The following is a 13,074-nucleotide window of genomic DNA, read 5'->3' as shown; positions in this document are numbered from 1 at the left end:
AGAAGTTTCCATTTCTATTGTTTCTTAGGACTTCAGGATCGTAAGCATTCAGGTGTCCTGTACTGTTACATGCTTCATGCTGCGGCAAAACTGTAAGCTACTTGTGGACAGGGTCTTGTTCACCAGATCGTGTACTCTATGCAATAATGGGTAAAGATCTTTGATTTTTATTTTTATTTTTGGTGGTGATTGTTGATGAATCCCTCTTTGGAATACTGGGAATTACATATGCTAGGCAAGGGCTTTTCCACTGTACTATATCCCAAACCCATTTTGTTATGACAGGGTCTCTCTAAGTTGCCCTGGCTGGTCTCAGAACTCACCATCCTCCTCCTTCAGCCTCCTAAGAAGCTAGATTATAGTCATGTACTTCTTTTTGGGGGGAAGAGGGGTGGTCGGTTGTAGGGCTTGAACTCATCCTGGGGACTGTCCCTCAGCTCTTCCGCTTAAAGCTAGTGCTCTACTACTTGAGCCACAATGCCATTTCTGGCTTGTTCTGTGTATGCGTTACTGAGGAATTGAACCCAGGACTTCATGCATGCTAGGCAAGTACTCTTACCACTAGGCCACATTTCCCAGCCCATAGTCATGTACTTCTGGGCTCAACTTACACGGTGCTTTGCTAGGGACCAGTGAAGACTTTTTTTGTTTCAGAACAAGTTCATTGTAGTTCACACTGTGTTGATGGAAAAATTTGACAAATCCACTGATCTCCTTTATCTGCTAAATACTATGTAGGTAGACTGTACAAATTCTTATTTGACATACTTGCCACTTGCCAGTATCTTTCAAGAAACTGGAAATTTTGTCTTGGACTTGAAGCACCTTACCATCTAGTTAGGTAGTTGAGGTAGTAAGAGTTATGAGTCATAAGACTCTTATCACCTATGCAATGGTAGAGCTTGTACTCAACTTATTACTAGAACCATGCCTTCAATCCTTTATGCTTATAGTTTTTTTTTTTTAAGGTAGGATTCATGTTTTTACCTAGTTCAGCCCTACCTACAACTGTGATACAGCTAAGGATTACAGGCGTCCACCACCATATCCAGCTTATTTATTCAGATGGAGTTTTAGTAACTTTTGCCTGGGTTGGGCCTTGAACCCCGATTCTTTCAATCTCTTCCTTCCCCAGTTGCTAGAATTACTTGTGTGGAGGAACACAGCCTCATGACACCTTATTAGAAGTAGGTAGCCTTTAAGCTGGCCCTAGGAAACCTGGGATACGTGACAGCGGGCGCAGTGGGACTCACATAACAAATGATTGAAGCTTAAATAGTTCACATTAGGTAAAAGAACAATCGTCTTTTATTGGACATTCTCAAGAGCTATCTGATTGTGCCTGGCGCCAGTGGCTTGCACCTGTAATCCTAGATCCTCAGGAGGCAGAGATCTGAGGAGCACAGTTCAAAGGCACAGGAAAGTCCGTGAGACTCTTAACCTGCAATTACCAAAAAGGTGAAAGTGGAGCTGTTTAAGTGGTAGAGCTCAAGTCTTGAGCAAAAGAGCTCAGGGATAGTGCCTAAACCCTAAGTTCTTTTTTTTTTTTTCCTTTTTGTTGGTTGTGGGGCCTGAACTCTGGACCTGGGCGCTGTCCCTCAGTTCTTCAGCTCAAGGCTAGTGCTCTTACCATTTGAGCCATAGTGCCACTTCCAGCTTTTTTTGCTTCTGTGGTGCTGAGGAATGGAACCCAGAACCTCATGCATGCAAGGCAAACACTATACCACTAAGCCACCTTCCCAGCCCCCTAAGCCGTAAGTTCAAGCCCCAGGACCAGCACACAAACACACAAGGTACCTGTTTGCAAAGACAGAAAATACATTCAGAGGAGTTCAGATTTATTGTGTACACACATATGTATGTATACACTACGTGTATTAGGTCCAGTGGAGTGAAGCATCACATCTGAAAGTGGTCACTAAAGTGGTTAAGCAGAGGCAGGAGGATAGCAAGTTCAGGGTCAGCCTGGGTTACACAGAAAGGGCCTTACTCAAAGGCAAGCAACAGTCATCAACCTTAACAGTGGAAGATTTCACCTTTTCCCCTAAGGTTGGGGGACCAAGACAAAGGACCTCTGTTCTCACCACTCAAGGGCAGCATAGTGCTGAAAGTTAGCGAAAACACAGGTGGAAGGGGAAGGGTTGCGTTGGACATGACTGCCAGTGGGAGTTGTCTTGTAATGGAAGAGCTGTATGTCTTCCGAGTGGAACTTAAGTGAAATGACACACGAAATTGCATTAGCTGTCACACAAGTAAATGCATATAAAAATTGGAAACAAATTGAGAGTCAAACCCTAGAATAGCACCCAAAAAAAGTTTTTGTTTTGATTAAGCTCTGTGGCTCCTACCAATTTCGGACTTAATTGCTTCCTCAAAAGTTTTGCTGGAAGCCCACATTGGGGATGATTGGATGAAAGGACATAAGACCTTCTACATATCTTCCTGAGATTCAGTAATCATGCCTCAAACTTCTAAAGGTTTCAGGGCTGAGAATGTGGCTTAGTGGTAGAGTGCTTGTCTAACATGCATGGAAGTCCTAGGTTCAATTCCTCAGTACCACATACACAGAAAAAGCTGGAAATGGTGCTGTGCTCAGGTGGTAGACTGCTAACCTTGAGGGCCCAGGCCCTGAGTTCAAGCCCCAGGACTACCTCTCCCCCACCCCCACCCCCAAACAAAAATATGTTGCTTTCACTCTTTTGCTATTAGAAACATTTCTCTTCTGAAAAAGCTTTGCAGGTTTTCTCTATGGGAAACTGTCAAAATTGGATATCTGAACTAGAATTTATTTGTACCTGTAATTTTTTTTTTTTTTTTTAAGTCATGGGCCTTGAACTGTCCCTGAACAAGATTAGAGCTCTACCACTTTGAGCCACAGCTCCACTTCTGGTTTTCTAGTGGTTCATTGGAGATAAAAGTCTCACAGATTTTCCTGCCTGGACTGGCTTTGAATTGTGATCCTCAGATCTCAACCTCTTGAGTAGCTAGGATTACAAGGCATGAGCTATCAGAGTCGACCTGTACTATATTTGCTCTGCCAGTGGACCCAGTTCAAATACCTTCTAACAGTGGATCTTCATCCCCTCCTACTGTGGTTATTTTCACATAGTTGAGGACCTTTGACAGTGTGGTAGGTCAAAAATAGCATTTTAATTTCATTTTAATTTTCTTTGCTCAGACTTAGGATTAGACCCTTTTCAAAAGGTTCTTTTGATCATTTCTCATGTATTGCTGGTCATGTAAGAGTTATTGATGTGTAGCAGTAATTAATGTAACCTGTCTTCAAGTTCAACTATTTTGAAATACTTGTCTTTTTTATTTTTTAATTATTATTTTAGCCAGTCCTGGGGCTTGAACTCAGGGCCTGGGCACACTGTCCCTGAGATTCTTTTGTTCAAAGCTAGTTCTCTACCAGTTGAGTCACAGCGCCCCTTCTGGCTTTTGTTTTTCTGTGTATGCGGTACTGAGGAATGGAACCCAGGGCTTCATGCGTGCTAGGCAAGCACTCTGCCACTAAGCCACCTTTCCAGCCTTAATTGTATTTTTATGTAGTCATGTTTTGTGGCTCTGGATTCTGAGCCAGTTAGAAATTACTAATACTCAGGATTACACATTTCACAATAATTTAGTGCCTTCAGCCATAGTTCTATTGAAATCTGGAGTAGCCCCTCAACCCAGAACAGTTTATGCTTCTGTATTTCTGGCTCAGGGTCTGGTTCCACAGATCTCGGCCTTGTTGGAAATCTGGGTCACTGCTAGAACTAGAGCAGGTTAATCTTGCATTCTCCATAAAATGGTTCTTTACAGGGAAAGGAAGTAAGGGGAGGACATTGGATGATGATCTGGCTCTTACCCCATCTCTCAGCAACATTTGTTCCAAAAGATTGACTGGTAGAAGAGGTTTTTGTCCCCCTGTGTGCTCTGGAAGCTAGTGATTGGGTGACAGAGTCTCTTTGATGGGTCTCAAGGGAAGGGAAACCAAGCTTTAAGGGCTATTTCTTTCCCTTGATCACAAGTGCAAATCCCACTTTGACTGTGTTATAACAGAGCCAAGCTCCCAGAATCACTGCAATCTAAAATTGCCCTCCATCGCAGCAAGAAATTGGTCCTTCTGTCCACCTTTTAGCAGCATGGAATTTTTTGTTTGTGTTTTCTGTAACAAAGTGCTTGTTAGTTGTCTGCCTCTGCTAAGCCTTGCTTTTTCCAAATGCGTATAAAGCACATTTGTTTAGAATAATTCCTGCTCCCACCTTTAGGAATAGCCAGGCCAGAAGAAGGAAAGGCTGCTGCTGTGAGTGTGACTGGAAATGACATCACTACCCCCCCAAATAAGGAGCTCCCACCAAGTCCAGAGAAGAAAACAAAGGTAGGTGCTAGGATGGTGGCTCACTTCTTGTGTTATCTTTCTTTTTTTTTTTTAAAGATAATCTTTTGCTATTATTGCTTGAATCATGAACATAGTTTCTTTTTTTCTGAGCTATATTGTGAGTCTTTCTTCTAGGTCCAATGTGTGAAGAATTTTCCTTTGATCCTGTAATCTTATATATCTGTAAAAATGCTCCATAAAGCTTATTTCTTCTTCCTCCTCAAGAAACAAAGCAAAAGTACAATTACGAAAGTAATCTGAATCTTTGAGAAAAGGAAATACAGATTTTTAAAGGATCATAGCTTCAGACACTTAGTTTTGCTTATTGCAAAGTGCAGATGTCATACTTTAGGATATAGTGATCTTGCTTGATCAAGATGCAAGTAATACAAGCAAGGCATGGTGGTACATACCTGTAATTCCAGCCATTTTGGAGCTTGAGCAACATAGCAAAACCCTGTTTAAAAAAAGCAAAGTCAGGCACCGGTGGCTCATGCCTCTAATCCTAGTTACTCAGAAGGCTGAGATCTAAGGATCGTGGTTAAAGCCAGCCTGGGCAGAGAAGTCTATGAGACGCTTATCGCCAATAAACTACTCATAAAAAGCCGATGTGGCTTTTTATGGCTCAAGTAGTAAAGTGTTAGTTTTGAGCACAAAGAGGCTCGGAACAGTGCCTAGGCCCTAAGTTCAGGCTTTACAACCAGCTAAGCAAAAACAAAAATAACCCTAACAGAACAAAACATGAAAGGGTCAGGTAATAATGGCTTAATCATCTGCTGATAGTTTTCTTTATAGAATTATTGCAACCACCAAAAATTAAGGATGTAAAGCTATTATTGGACTTAAATGTTTTAAATATGAAACTTATCATTGGTGGCCCTATCCTTAAGAGATGTTGCTCACAGTGCTGGGAGCATAGTTTAGTGGTAGAGTGTACATAGCACATATGTTTCCCCAGTTCAATCCCAGCACCAAAAAGAAAAGAGGAAGAAAAACTGCTGCAAGTCCTTTATTTGTCTCTATCCTGGTGTCCCTGAGCTCAGAAGAAAGGAATGCTAATTTTCAGTTGCTTTGATCTTCATTACTTATAATTTTACTTTGAATTGTGCAACTTATACTTTTTTTAATTTGTGTCTTTTTTTATTGTCTGTATGTTCGATGTTGGTCTTTAAAAAAATAAAAATAAAAATAAGCAACCATCAACCAAGACTTCAACATCGAAAGTCAAATCCCAGCCCACTTCTCTCCTTAAACAGTCATCTTTAACCACCTCTGGTGGGTTGAATAAAAAACCCATGAGCCTTGCTTCAGGCTCAGCACCAGCTACCCCACCCAAACGCCCTGCAGCCGCCACAGCCAGGCCTTCCACCTTACCTGCAAGAGACGGGAAGCTAAAGGTAAGTCAATCACTAAGCACCATGCCAGGGCAAGATTCCTCCTTTTGAGTGTCACATAGGTTCTGATGGTGGAGCTGGGCTGGTAGAATTGATAAGGGCAAAGGGCAAAGGAAGGCTAGTGCTTTGATCAGTTTGGGGACCCAATAAAGCAGCCATAACCCTTTAAAAACACTTACTGTTTTCACTTTTTTTCTGTCCTAGCTGGAGGCAATATCCCGCCCACTTCCCCTTTCCCTTTCTCTCATCTATTCTTTTCTCTTTCTTTTTTGGTCGGTAGTGGGGCCTGAACTCTGGGCCCAGGTGCTGTCCCTCAGCTCTTCAGCTTAAGGCTACCACCCTACCATGTGAGCCATAGCGCCACTTCCGGCTTTTCCTGCTTTTGGGGTGCTGAGGAATTGAACCCAGAGCCTCATGTGTGCAAGGCAAGCACTCTACCACTGAGCCACCTTCCCAGCCCCTCTTTCTTTTTTCTTTTTCTTTTTTTGTTGGTCCTAGGGCTTGAACTCAGAGCCTAGGTGCTGTCCCCGAACCATAGTTGGTTTAGTGAACCATATGTAATATTATTAAAAGCTTGGTTTGGTTCTCAAATTTCAGAGCAGAGATGGAGCCCATAGGTTGTAGCAGAACCAATTACCCTGATTCTGATTTCAGGTTTGCCTGAAAAAAATTGCAGGTTTTTCAGACTAATGGCCTCTGGTTTTAGAAAGTCATTACCCTGTATTGGCAAAGTTACCCTTGGTTTTTTTAGATACTAGCCCTCTATTTCTTTTTTTCTTTCTGTAAGATGCCCTTTGTTATTGTTGTTATTGGTTGTGGCATTTGAACTCTGGGCCTGGGTGCTGTCTCTGAGCCTCTTTGTGCTCAAGGCTAGTGCTCCGCCACTTTGAGTCACAGCACCATTTCCTATTTTCTGGTGGTTCATTGGAGATAAGAGTCTCATGGACTTTCTGCTCTGGCTGGCTTTGACCTGGAACCCTCATGTCTCAACCTCCTCAGTATGAGCTCCTGGCACCTGGCAACACACACGCCCGCGCGCGTGCGCACGCACGCACGCACGCACGCGCACGCACGCACGCACGCACGCACACACACACACACACACACACACACACCCTCTCTCCCCCCCCTCTTCCTGTCTATCTCTCTCTCTCTCCCTCCCTCTTCTCCCTCTCTCTCTCTCTGATTTGGCTCCAGCTTTTTCTCTTAAAGTAACACGGCACATATATCTACTAAAGCAGTGTCTCCATCCCTTTTCCATAGAAATCAAGATAAACTGACACTTTCCTTTCTCACCAGTGATGGGGCTCCCTGCCTCCCCATATGAGGAACTAGAATGACCAAAATGCCATAAATTAGTCCTGGGAGGTTTTATTTTCCTCTCTGCTTTCCTTTCTCAGCTGCAATGCTAGTGTCTTTCATTCCTGTGATGGATAGGCCTGCCCCTTATCAAGACTTCACGTCCTGTCTTTCCTAACAGTGTTACTTATGATCAAATCTGTGCCTTAGTGACACAGTGTCACTTTCTCCTCTTCCTAAATAAGGAAAGCTCAGAGTGGCCTCGTGATTCATTGGTCCCACAACATACTGAAAGCTAGGGGGCAAAGTTGGGCTGCTGCTCAGCTCCTCTTTCCTAGATCTTGCCAGTAACCTATTATCTTCCACGGCCTAATCATGCCAGTGGTTCATGCCTGTCGTCCTAGTTACCCAGGCAGATAAGACCTGGAGGATTGCAGCTCAAATCCAGACCACTCAGCAAAGTCTGAGAGAACTCTTTTGTCTTTGAAATAGCAAAAAGCAGGACTGGTGGTATGGCTTAAGGTGGTAGAGTGCCAGTTAAGGAAGCAAGCTAAGTTGTTGTGAGGCCCTGAGTTGAAACTTAAGTATTGTCAGGGAGAGAGAGGGAATGAGAGGGGGAGGATAAGGGGAGGGGTGGTGAATCTAGTGCCAGTGTGACTCAAAAAGTAGAGGAAAAAGGGAAAGGGAAGAAAAACAAATAGCTAAAATTGAGCAGAACATATTTAATTTCTGGTTTGTATGTTTTACCCTTGGCAAGTATTTGCAGTCCCAAGATAAATGTAGTTTGTGGTGTGCAAAACTTCCCTAGTATTCACACATACTAAGTATATTTGACTCCATTTCCTAAACTCAGATCACACAGCAACTTATATGACCGGTTTCTTGCTCTTGTCAGGAGAACTGAAGCAATTTCCTATAATTAAGTGCTGAGCCCACAGTCTCTCCTCCCTTTCCCCCTCCATCTTCCCCAATTTCATGTTTCCTGAAGCCATTGCTCACGTATCCTTCTGCCGTCTTTCTTTCCCATCCAGCCTGCTGCAGAAGCAAAGATTCCTGAGAAACGGACCTTACCACCCAAGCCCACCTCTGCTCCAGCCCTCAGATCTGTACCCAAGAATACCTCGACTGCCCCCAAAGCCACATCATCTGCTACTCTTGTCTCTCCTGGGCAGAGCAGTAGAAGTGCCCCCACACACTTGTCCAAGAGACCCACCAGTGAGTATAGCCAATGGGGAGAGATGGGAGCAAAGCCTGGTTAGCTCCAGCCAGCATCCACTGCTGTGAAGATCTCCTTCACTAGTCCTTAGGTGCGGTACATTGCCCAGTGGCTATGTGATGGCTTGTGTTAATGTCCCATGAATTTGCAGGCTGCATATATTCCTGTTCTAGTGACTCCTTAAGTCCTAGTACTTTTGTCTATGATAAGAAATGTGGCTGAGGCCCTGGTGCCAGTGGCTCACACCTGTTATCCTAGCTACTCAGGAGGCTGAGATCTGAGGATCCTAGTTCAAAGCCACCCCAGGCAGGAAAGTCTGTGAGACTCTTTATCTCCAATGAACCACCAGAAAATTGGAAGTGGCACAGTGGGTCAAGTGGTAAGAGTGCTAGCCTTGAGCTGAAGAGCTGAGGGACAGTGCCCAGGCTTCAATATCCATGACCCACCAACAAAAAAAGGAAGAAAGGGGCTGGGAAGGTGGCTCAGTGGTAGAGCACGTACCTTGCATGCATGAGGCCCTGGGTTCGATTTCTCCCCACCTCCCAAACAAATATGAAGCTCCTGGGTTTACAGGGTTTAGGTCAGTGGTAAGAGTACTTGGTAGCACATGTCCAAGCCCTGGCTTCAATCCCTAGCACTGCAAAATGGAAAAATAAACGTGGAAGTTGAGTCTCATGGGTATTTATGATTAGCTACTGCTAAAGCAAAAAAGTGTAGAGAAAAGAAGGGTGAACACCCGTTGCTGTATAAGAGCACAGTCCTTGTGGCTGTCAGAAATGTGCTCAGTCCCTCCCTCAAAAATGGACATTCAGTATTGTCAAAGGAATGATAAATCTCAGCAACTCAGTAGGTTGCTTTGTTAAACACAATAATGTTCATTTGTTTTGTGCAGCCCTTAAGACGGAGGGCAAACCTACAGATGTTAAGAAGATGACTTCAAAGTCTGTACCAGGTAATACCCCAATCCCCACCCCCCAGTCACTCCTCATGGAACCCTAACTTCAACTCCCACCTCTTCTGGTGGTGTCTTATGTCCCCCTCGTTCTTTCCCCTTTGACGTCCTGTGCTACCTCTTACTCCTGCTTGGCAGCTGACTTGAGTCATTCAAAGAGTACCTCAGCCAATTCCACGAAGAGAAATGCCACTACTACAGGGACGACCGTCCCAGCCCCACCACGAGCGAAGCCCACCTCCGCCCCTCCCCGGCCCTCTGCCACTGCTTCGCTGGATAAGAAGCCCACGGCTGCCAAGGCCAGCTCTTCTGCCCCCAGGCTGAGCCGGCTGGCCACCAATGCCTCTTCTCCTGTCCCGGATCTGAAGAACGTCCGTTCCAAAGTTGGTTCTACGGAAAACATCAAACACCAGCCTGGTGGAGGCCGGGTGAGTGCAGAGAGCTTAGGGGTTCTCAGCATGCAGGTCCCCGGTTCTCTCCTGCTACATCTAACTCCTCCCCCAAAGAACAGCCTGATCTCCCCTGTGGGCCTTGATCCCCTGAGCAAGTTGACTGAGTTTCTGTGCTTTATCTTCTCATCTCAAACAAGGGGATCCGGTGGGAGGGAGCATTTTTCTTTGAAGATAGATGGATTCTTATACATTTTTTTTTTGTCCTGGGGCTTGAACTCTCAGCCTGTGCGCTGTCCCTGGGCTTCTTTTGTCAAAGCTAGCATTCTACCACTTGAGCCACAATGCCACTTCCTGCTTTTTCTGTGATTACTTAGAGATTCGAATCTCAAGAACTTTCCTCTGCCCCCTGGCTTTGAACTGTGATCCTTAGATCTCAGCCACCTTAGAAACAAGGATTACAGGCATGAGCCTTTCTATATACTTTCTATGAAGAAAGAACCCCAATATCTCTGAAGCCTCCTTAGGCCTTGGAACCCTCCTCAGAGATCCTGAGTATATCTTTATTTTTTTTTGTTGGTCATGGGGCTTGAACTCTGGGCCTGGTCACTGTCCCTCCGCTTTCAGCTCAATGGAGCACTCTACCACTTGAGCCACAGTTCCATTTCCAATTTTCTGGTGATTAATTGGGCATAAGAGTCTCACGGACTTTCCTGCCCCCACTGGCTTTGAACCTCGATCCTTAGATCTCAGCCCCCTGAGTAGCTGAGATTACTGGCGTGAGCCACCAGTGCCTGGCTGATTCTGTCTTAGAGGGTGGTTTTTGCCATACGCAGTGAAGGAGAGCCTAAGTCGAAGGCAGAATGCCTCTTAATAGCTGTGATTTGGATAGCGTGTCTCGGGATGAGGATTCCTGGTGGCCACAGTGGGCTGCCCTTGCAAGCTCCTCACTTGATGGTAAGCACGATCACTGCAGGATAGTGCAGGTGAAAGCACAGTGAGTGCTTTTTCAAGGACATTTGGGTTGTATTGGTTCTGGAAGTGTGTGTCAGTTGTTAACAGCCATCACAGAAGGCCATCTGGGAAGGTTCAAGGTCCTGGAGTAGTTCAAGGTCCTGGTGGCTTCTCCTGTATCCATAAGAGCACTTCCACCCCACAGCCACCATCAAGGGTAGGATACCGCAGTCACCTCAATTGAGGTAGGGCAAAAATAAGGCAGAATCCTGGCACAGTTGGAAAGACCTTCATAAACGGGTATTGATCTGAGATCAGGACCCCAGGAGTTGCTTTTGGTACGCATTGGTGGCTCTGGCGTGCCCAGCCCGCCTCCCAGGTAGCACCGCAAATGACATTTCTGTTTTTCTCATTTTAGGCTTTCATAGCACAAAAATCCAGGAGGTCTTGAGTAACGTGCTGTTTTCTGTTCTAATATACCAGCACTTCCACTCACTGTGGCTGAGACTATGGGCGTGCATTTGGATGTCTGAGAATACAGTAGAATTGAGAGAGAACACTGTGATTCGAAAATCACCACCACGGGGGGGCAGGGGAGCGGGGTGGGGGGTGGGGGGAAGGGAAGAGGGAAGAGGACCACTAATTCCTCTGCATCTCTTCTTCACAAATGGTGTTTTGATCTCTTTCTTCCTCCTATCTTAAGATTCTGGCCTGCAGTTGCTTCCCCTAAATTCCTCTACTCAGTCATCTCTGTCTTGGTCTATTCGGGGGTGGGGATGGGTGGTGGTGGTGGTGGTGGTGGTGTGTGTGTGTGTGTGTGTGTGTGTGTCTGTGTCTGTGTCTGGGTGTATGTATACACTATATAGACAAGTAAAGGTAAAGAATATTAAAAAGACTTAGAGGTAATACAGTGGAGTTATTTGAGGGTGATAGACTTATGGGGGAACTGCTCCCCCTTCTGCTGGGGTCGGGGCCTGGCCTAGATTTGCATTCTCCAGTGCCTTCTTCCTTTCTTGTCCTTTGGGCTCTCATCCTTTTGGTTTGAAATTTGCCCTTCCTTTATCTCCATCCAGGCCAAAATAGAGAAAAAATCAGAGGCAGCTGCCACAGCTGGAAACGCAGTCACTAAAACAGCCATCCCCATTGAAAGCACACAGAAATCACCTGCTGGCAAAGTGAGTTTTATATAGCCTTTCCTTTGGGGAGGTAAACATTTTTCTTCAGCCTGAGTCGCTTTCCCATCTGTTCCTTCCTTTTTGCTCTTACCCATCACTAGTTTCTAGTTCTTCTTCCCCATGTTCTCTCCTCTGATGAATCAGCCATCAGAAACTTGGTGTGCCAACCCCGGAAGCTAACAAAAGAGTTAGGCCGCGTTAACCCTTTGGTCACTCAGCTGGATAAAGGAACTTCAAAAACTTTGGAGTCACTTCCTTCAGACTGACCTTGATTTGAAAATCACCCGGTATGCACGTGAACAGAGCACGTCCGGGTTTGTCCTCATCAGATGTAGCCATGCCTCTTAACTTGAAGTAGACTTCTCTTACAAAGCTACTGGATATGGAGATAGCCTTTGTCTGACCTGTTCCCTAGGTCACCTCTTCACTGAAAGCCAGGGTCTCACCTATGGTGAGAGCTCACTTAGTATAGTAAATGTAACATCTCTCCTGGAGGACACAGGCAAACTGAAACCCTCGATTCCTTCCCCTTTGCCTCCATATGCTGGAAGCTGGTGGCAAACCTTCCTTCCGTCAGACAGGTGGATTTCTCAAGGGCCATCAGTGAAGCCTGACCTTCAGCCCTTAGGTTCCAGGATGGGAACTCTTAGCCCAAGGAACTTCTTTACAAAGGGGGTCAGAGAGCATGAAGCAAGCTGCATCGTGGCTTCTGGGTTCACTACCAAGGGATCTTGTGTTTGTCCTTGATTCAAAGAAATGCTTGGGGCTGGGAAAATGGCTCAGTGGTAGAGTGCTTGCCTCACATGCATGAGGCCCTGGGTTCAATTCCTCAGCACTGCATAAGCAGAAAAAGCCAGATGTGGCGCTGTGGCTCAAGTGGTAGAGCGCTAGCCTTAAGCTGAAGAGCTGAGGGATAGCTCCCAGGCCCAGAGTTCAGGCCCCATGACCAACCAAAAAAAAAAAACTTACCAGGAAGTGGTGTGGTAACAATTATTCATGGTTCAAGTTGTCAAAAAGGCAAAGAAATGGAGAAAGACACACAATGGGTTTATCAGTTTGGAGTTCCATAGGGTAGATTCCTATATTCTGTAGACTCGGTAGTTTGGTTGTTACATCATTTTCTAAAGAACTTCCAGCTCTGAGCCGGGCGCTGGTGGCTCACGCCTGTAATCCTAGCTACTCAGGAGGCTGAGATCTGAGGATCGCGGTTCAAAGCCAGCTCGGGCAGGAGAGACCGTGAGACTCCTATCTCCATTAAACCACCAGAAAACTGGAAGTGGCGCTGTAGCTCAAGTGGTAGAGCGCTTGCCTTGAGCTGAAGAGCTGAAG

General features: G+C 45.4%; 1 protein-coding gene across 2 annotated transcripts in view; it reads left to right on the top strand.

Annotated features, from left to right (window-relative positions):
- Map4 (microtubule-associated protein 4) overlaps positions 1-13,074 on the top strand; it is a 106,669-nt gene that overhangs the window by 82,680 nt on the left and 10,915 nt on the right. For both annotated transcript variants that reach the window (XM_013028162.1, XM_013028161.1), the window contains exons 8-13: positions 4,257-4,366; positions 5,560-5,763; positions 8,091-8,274; positions 9,168-9,227; positions 9,366-9,655; positions 11,644-11,745. In XM_013028162.1, coding sequence (XP_012883616.1) covers positions 4,257-4,366; positions 5,560-5,763; positions 8,091-8,274; positions 9,168-9,227; positions 9,366-9,655; positions 11,644-11,745 — 950 coding nt within the window. The remainder of the gene's footprint in view (positions 1-4,256; positions 4,367-5,559; positions 5,764-8,090; positions 8,275-9,167; positions 9,228-9,365; positions 9,656-11,643; positions 11,746-13,074) is intronic.

Source organism: Dipodomys ordii, unplaced genomic scaffold, assembly GCF_000151885.1.
Source record: "Dipodomys ordii isolate 6190 unplaced genomic scaffold, Dord_2.0 Scaffold107, whole genome shotgun sequence".
Taxonomy (NCBI): Eukaryota; Metazoa; Chordata; class Mammalia; order Rodentia; family Heteromyidae; genus Dipodomys; species Dipodomys ordii.
Note: the sequence above shows the minus strand (reverse complement) of the source record. Positions and strands in the feature narration are given on the sequence as shown.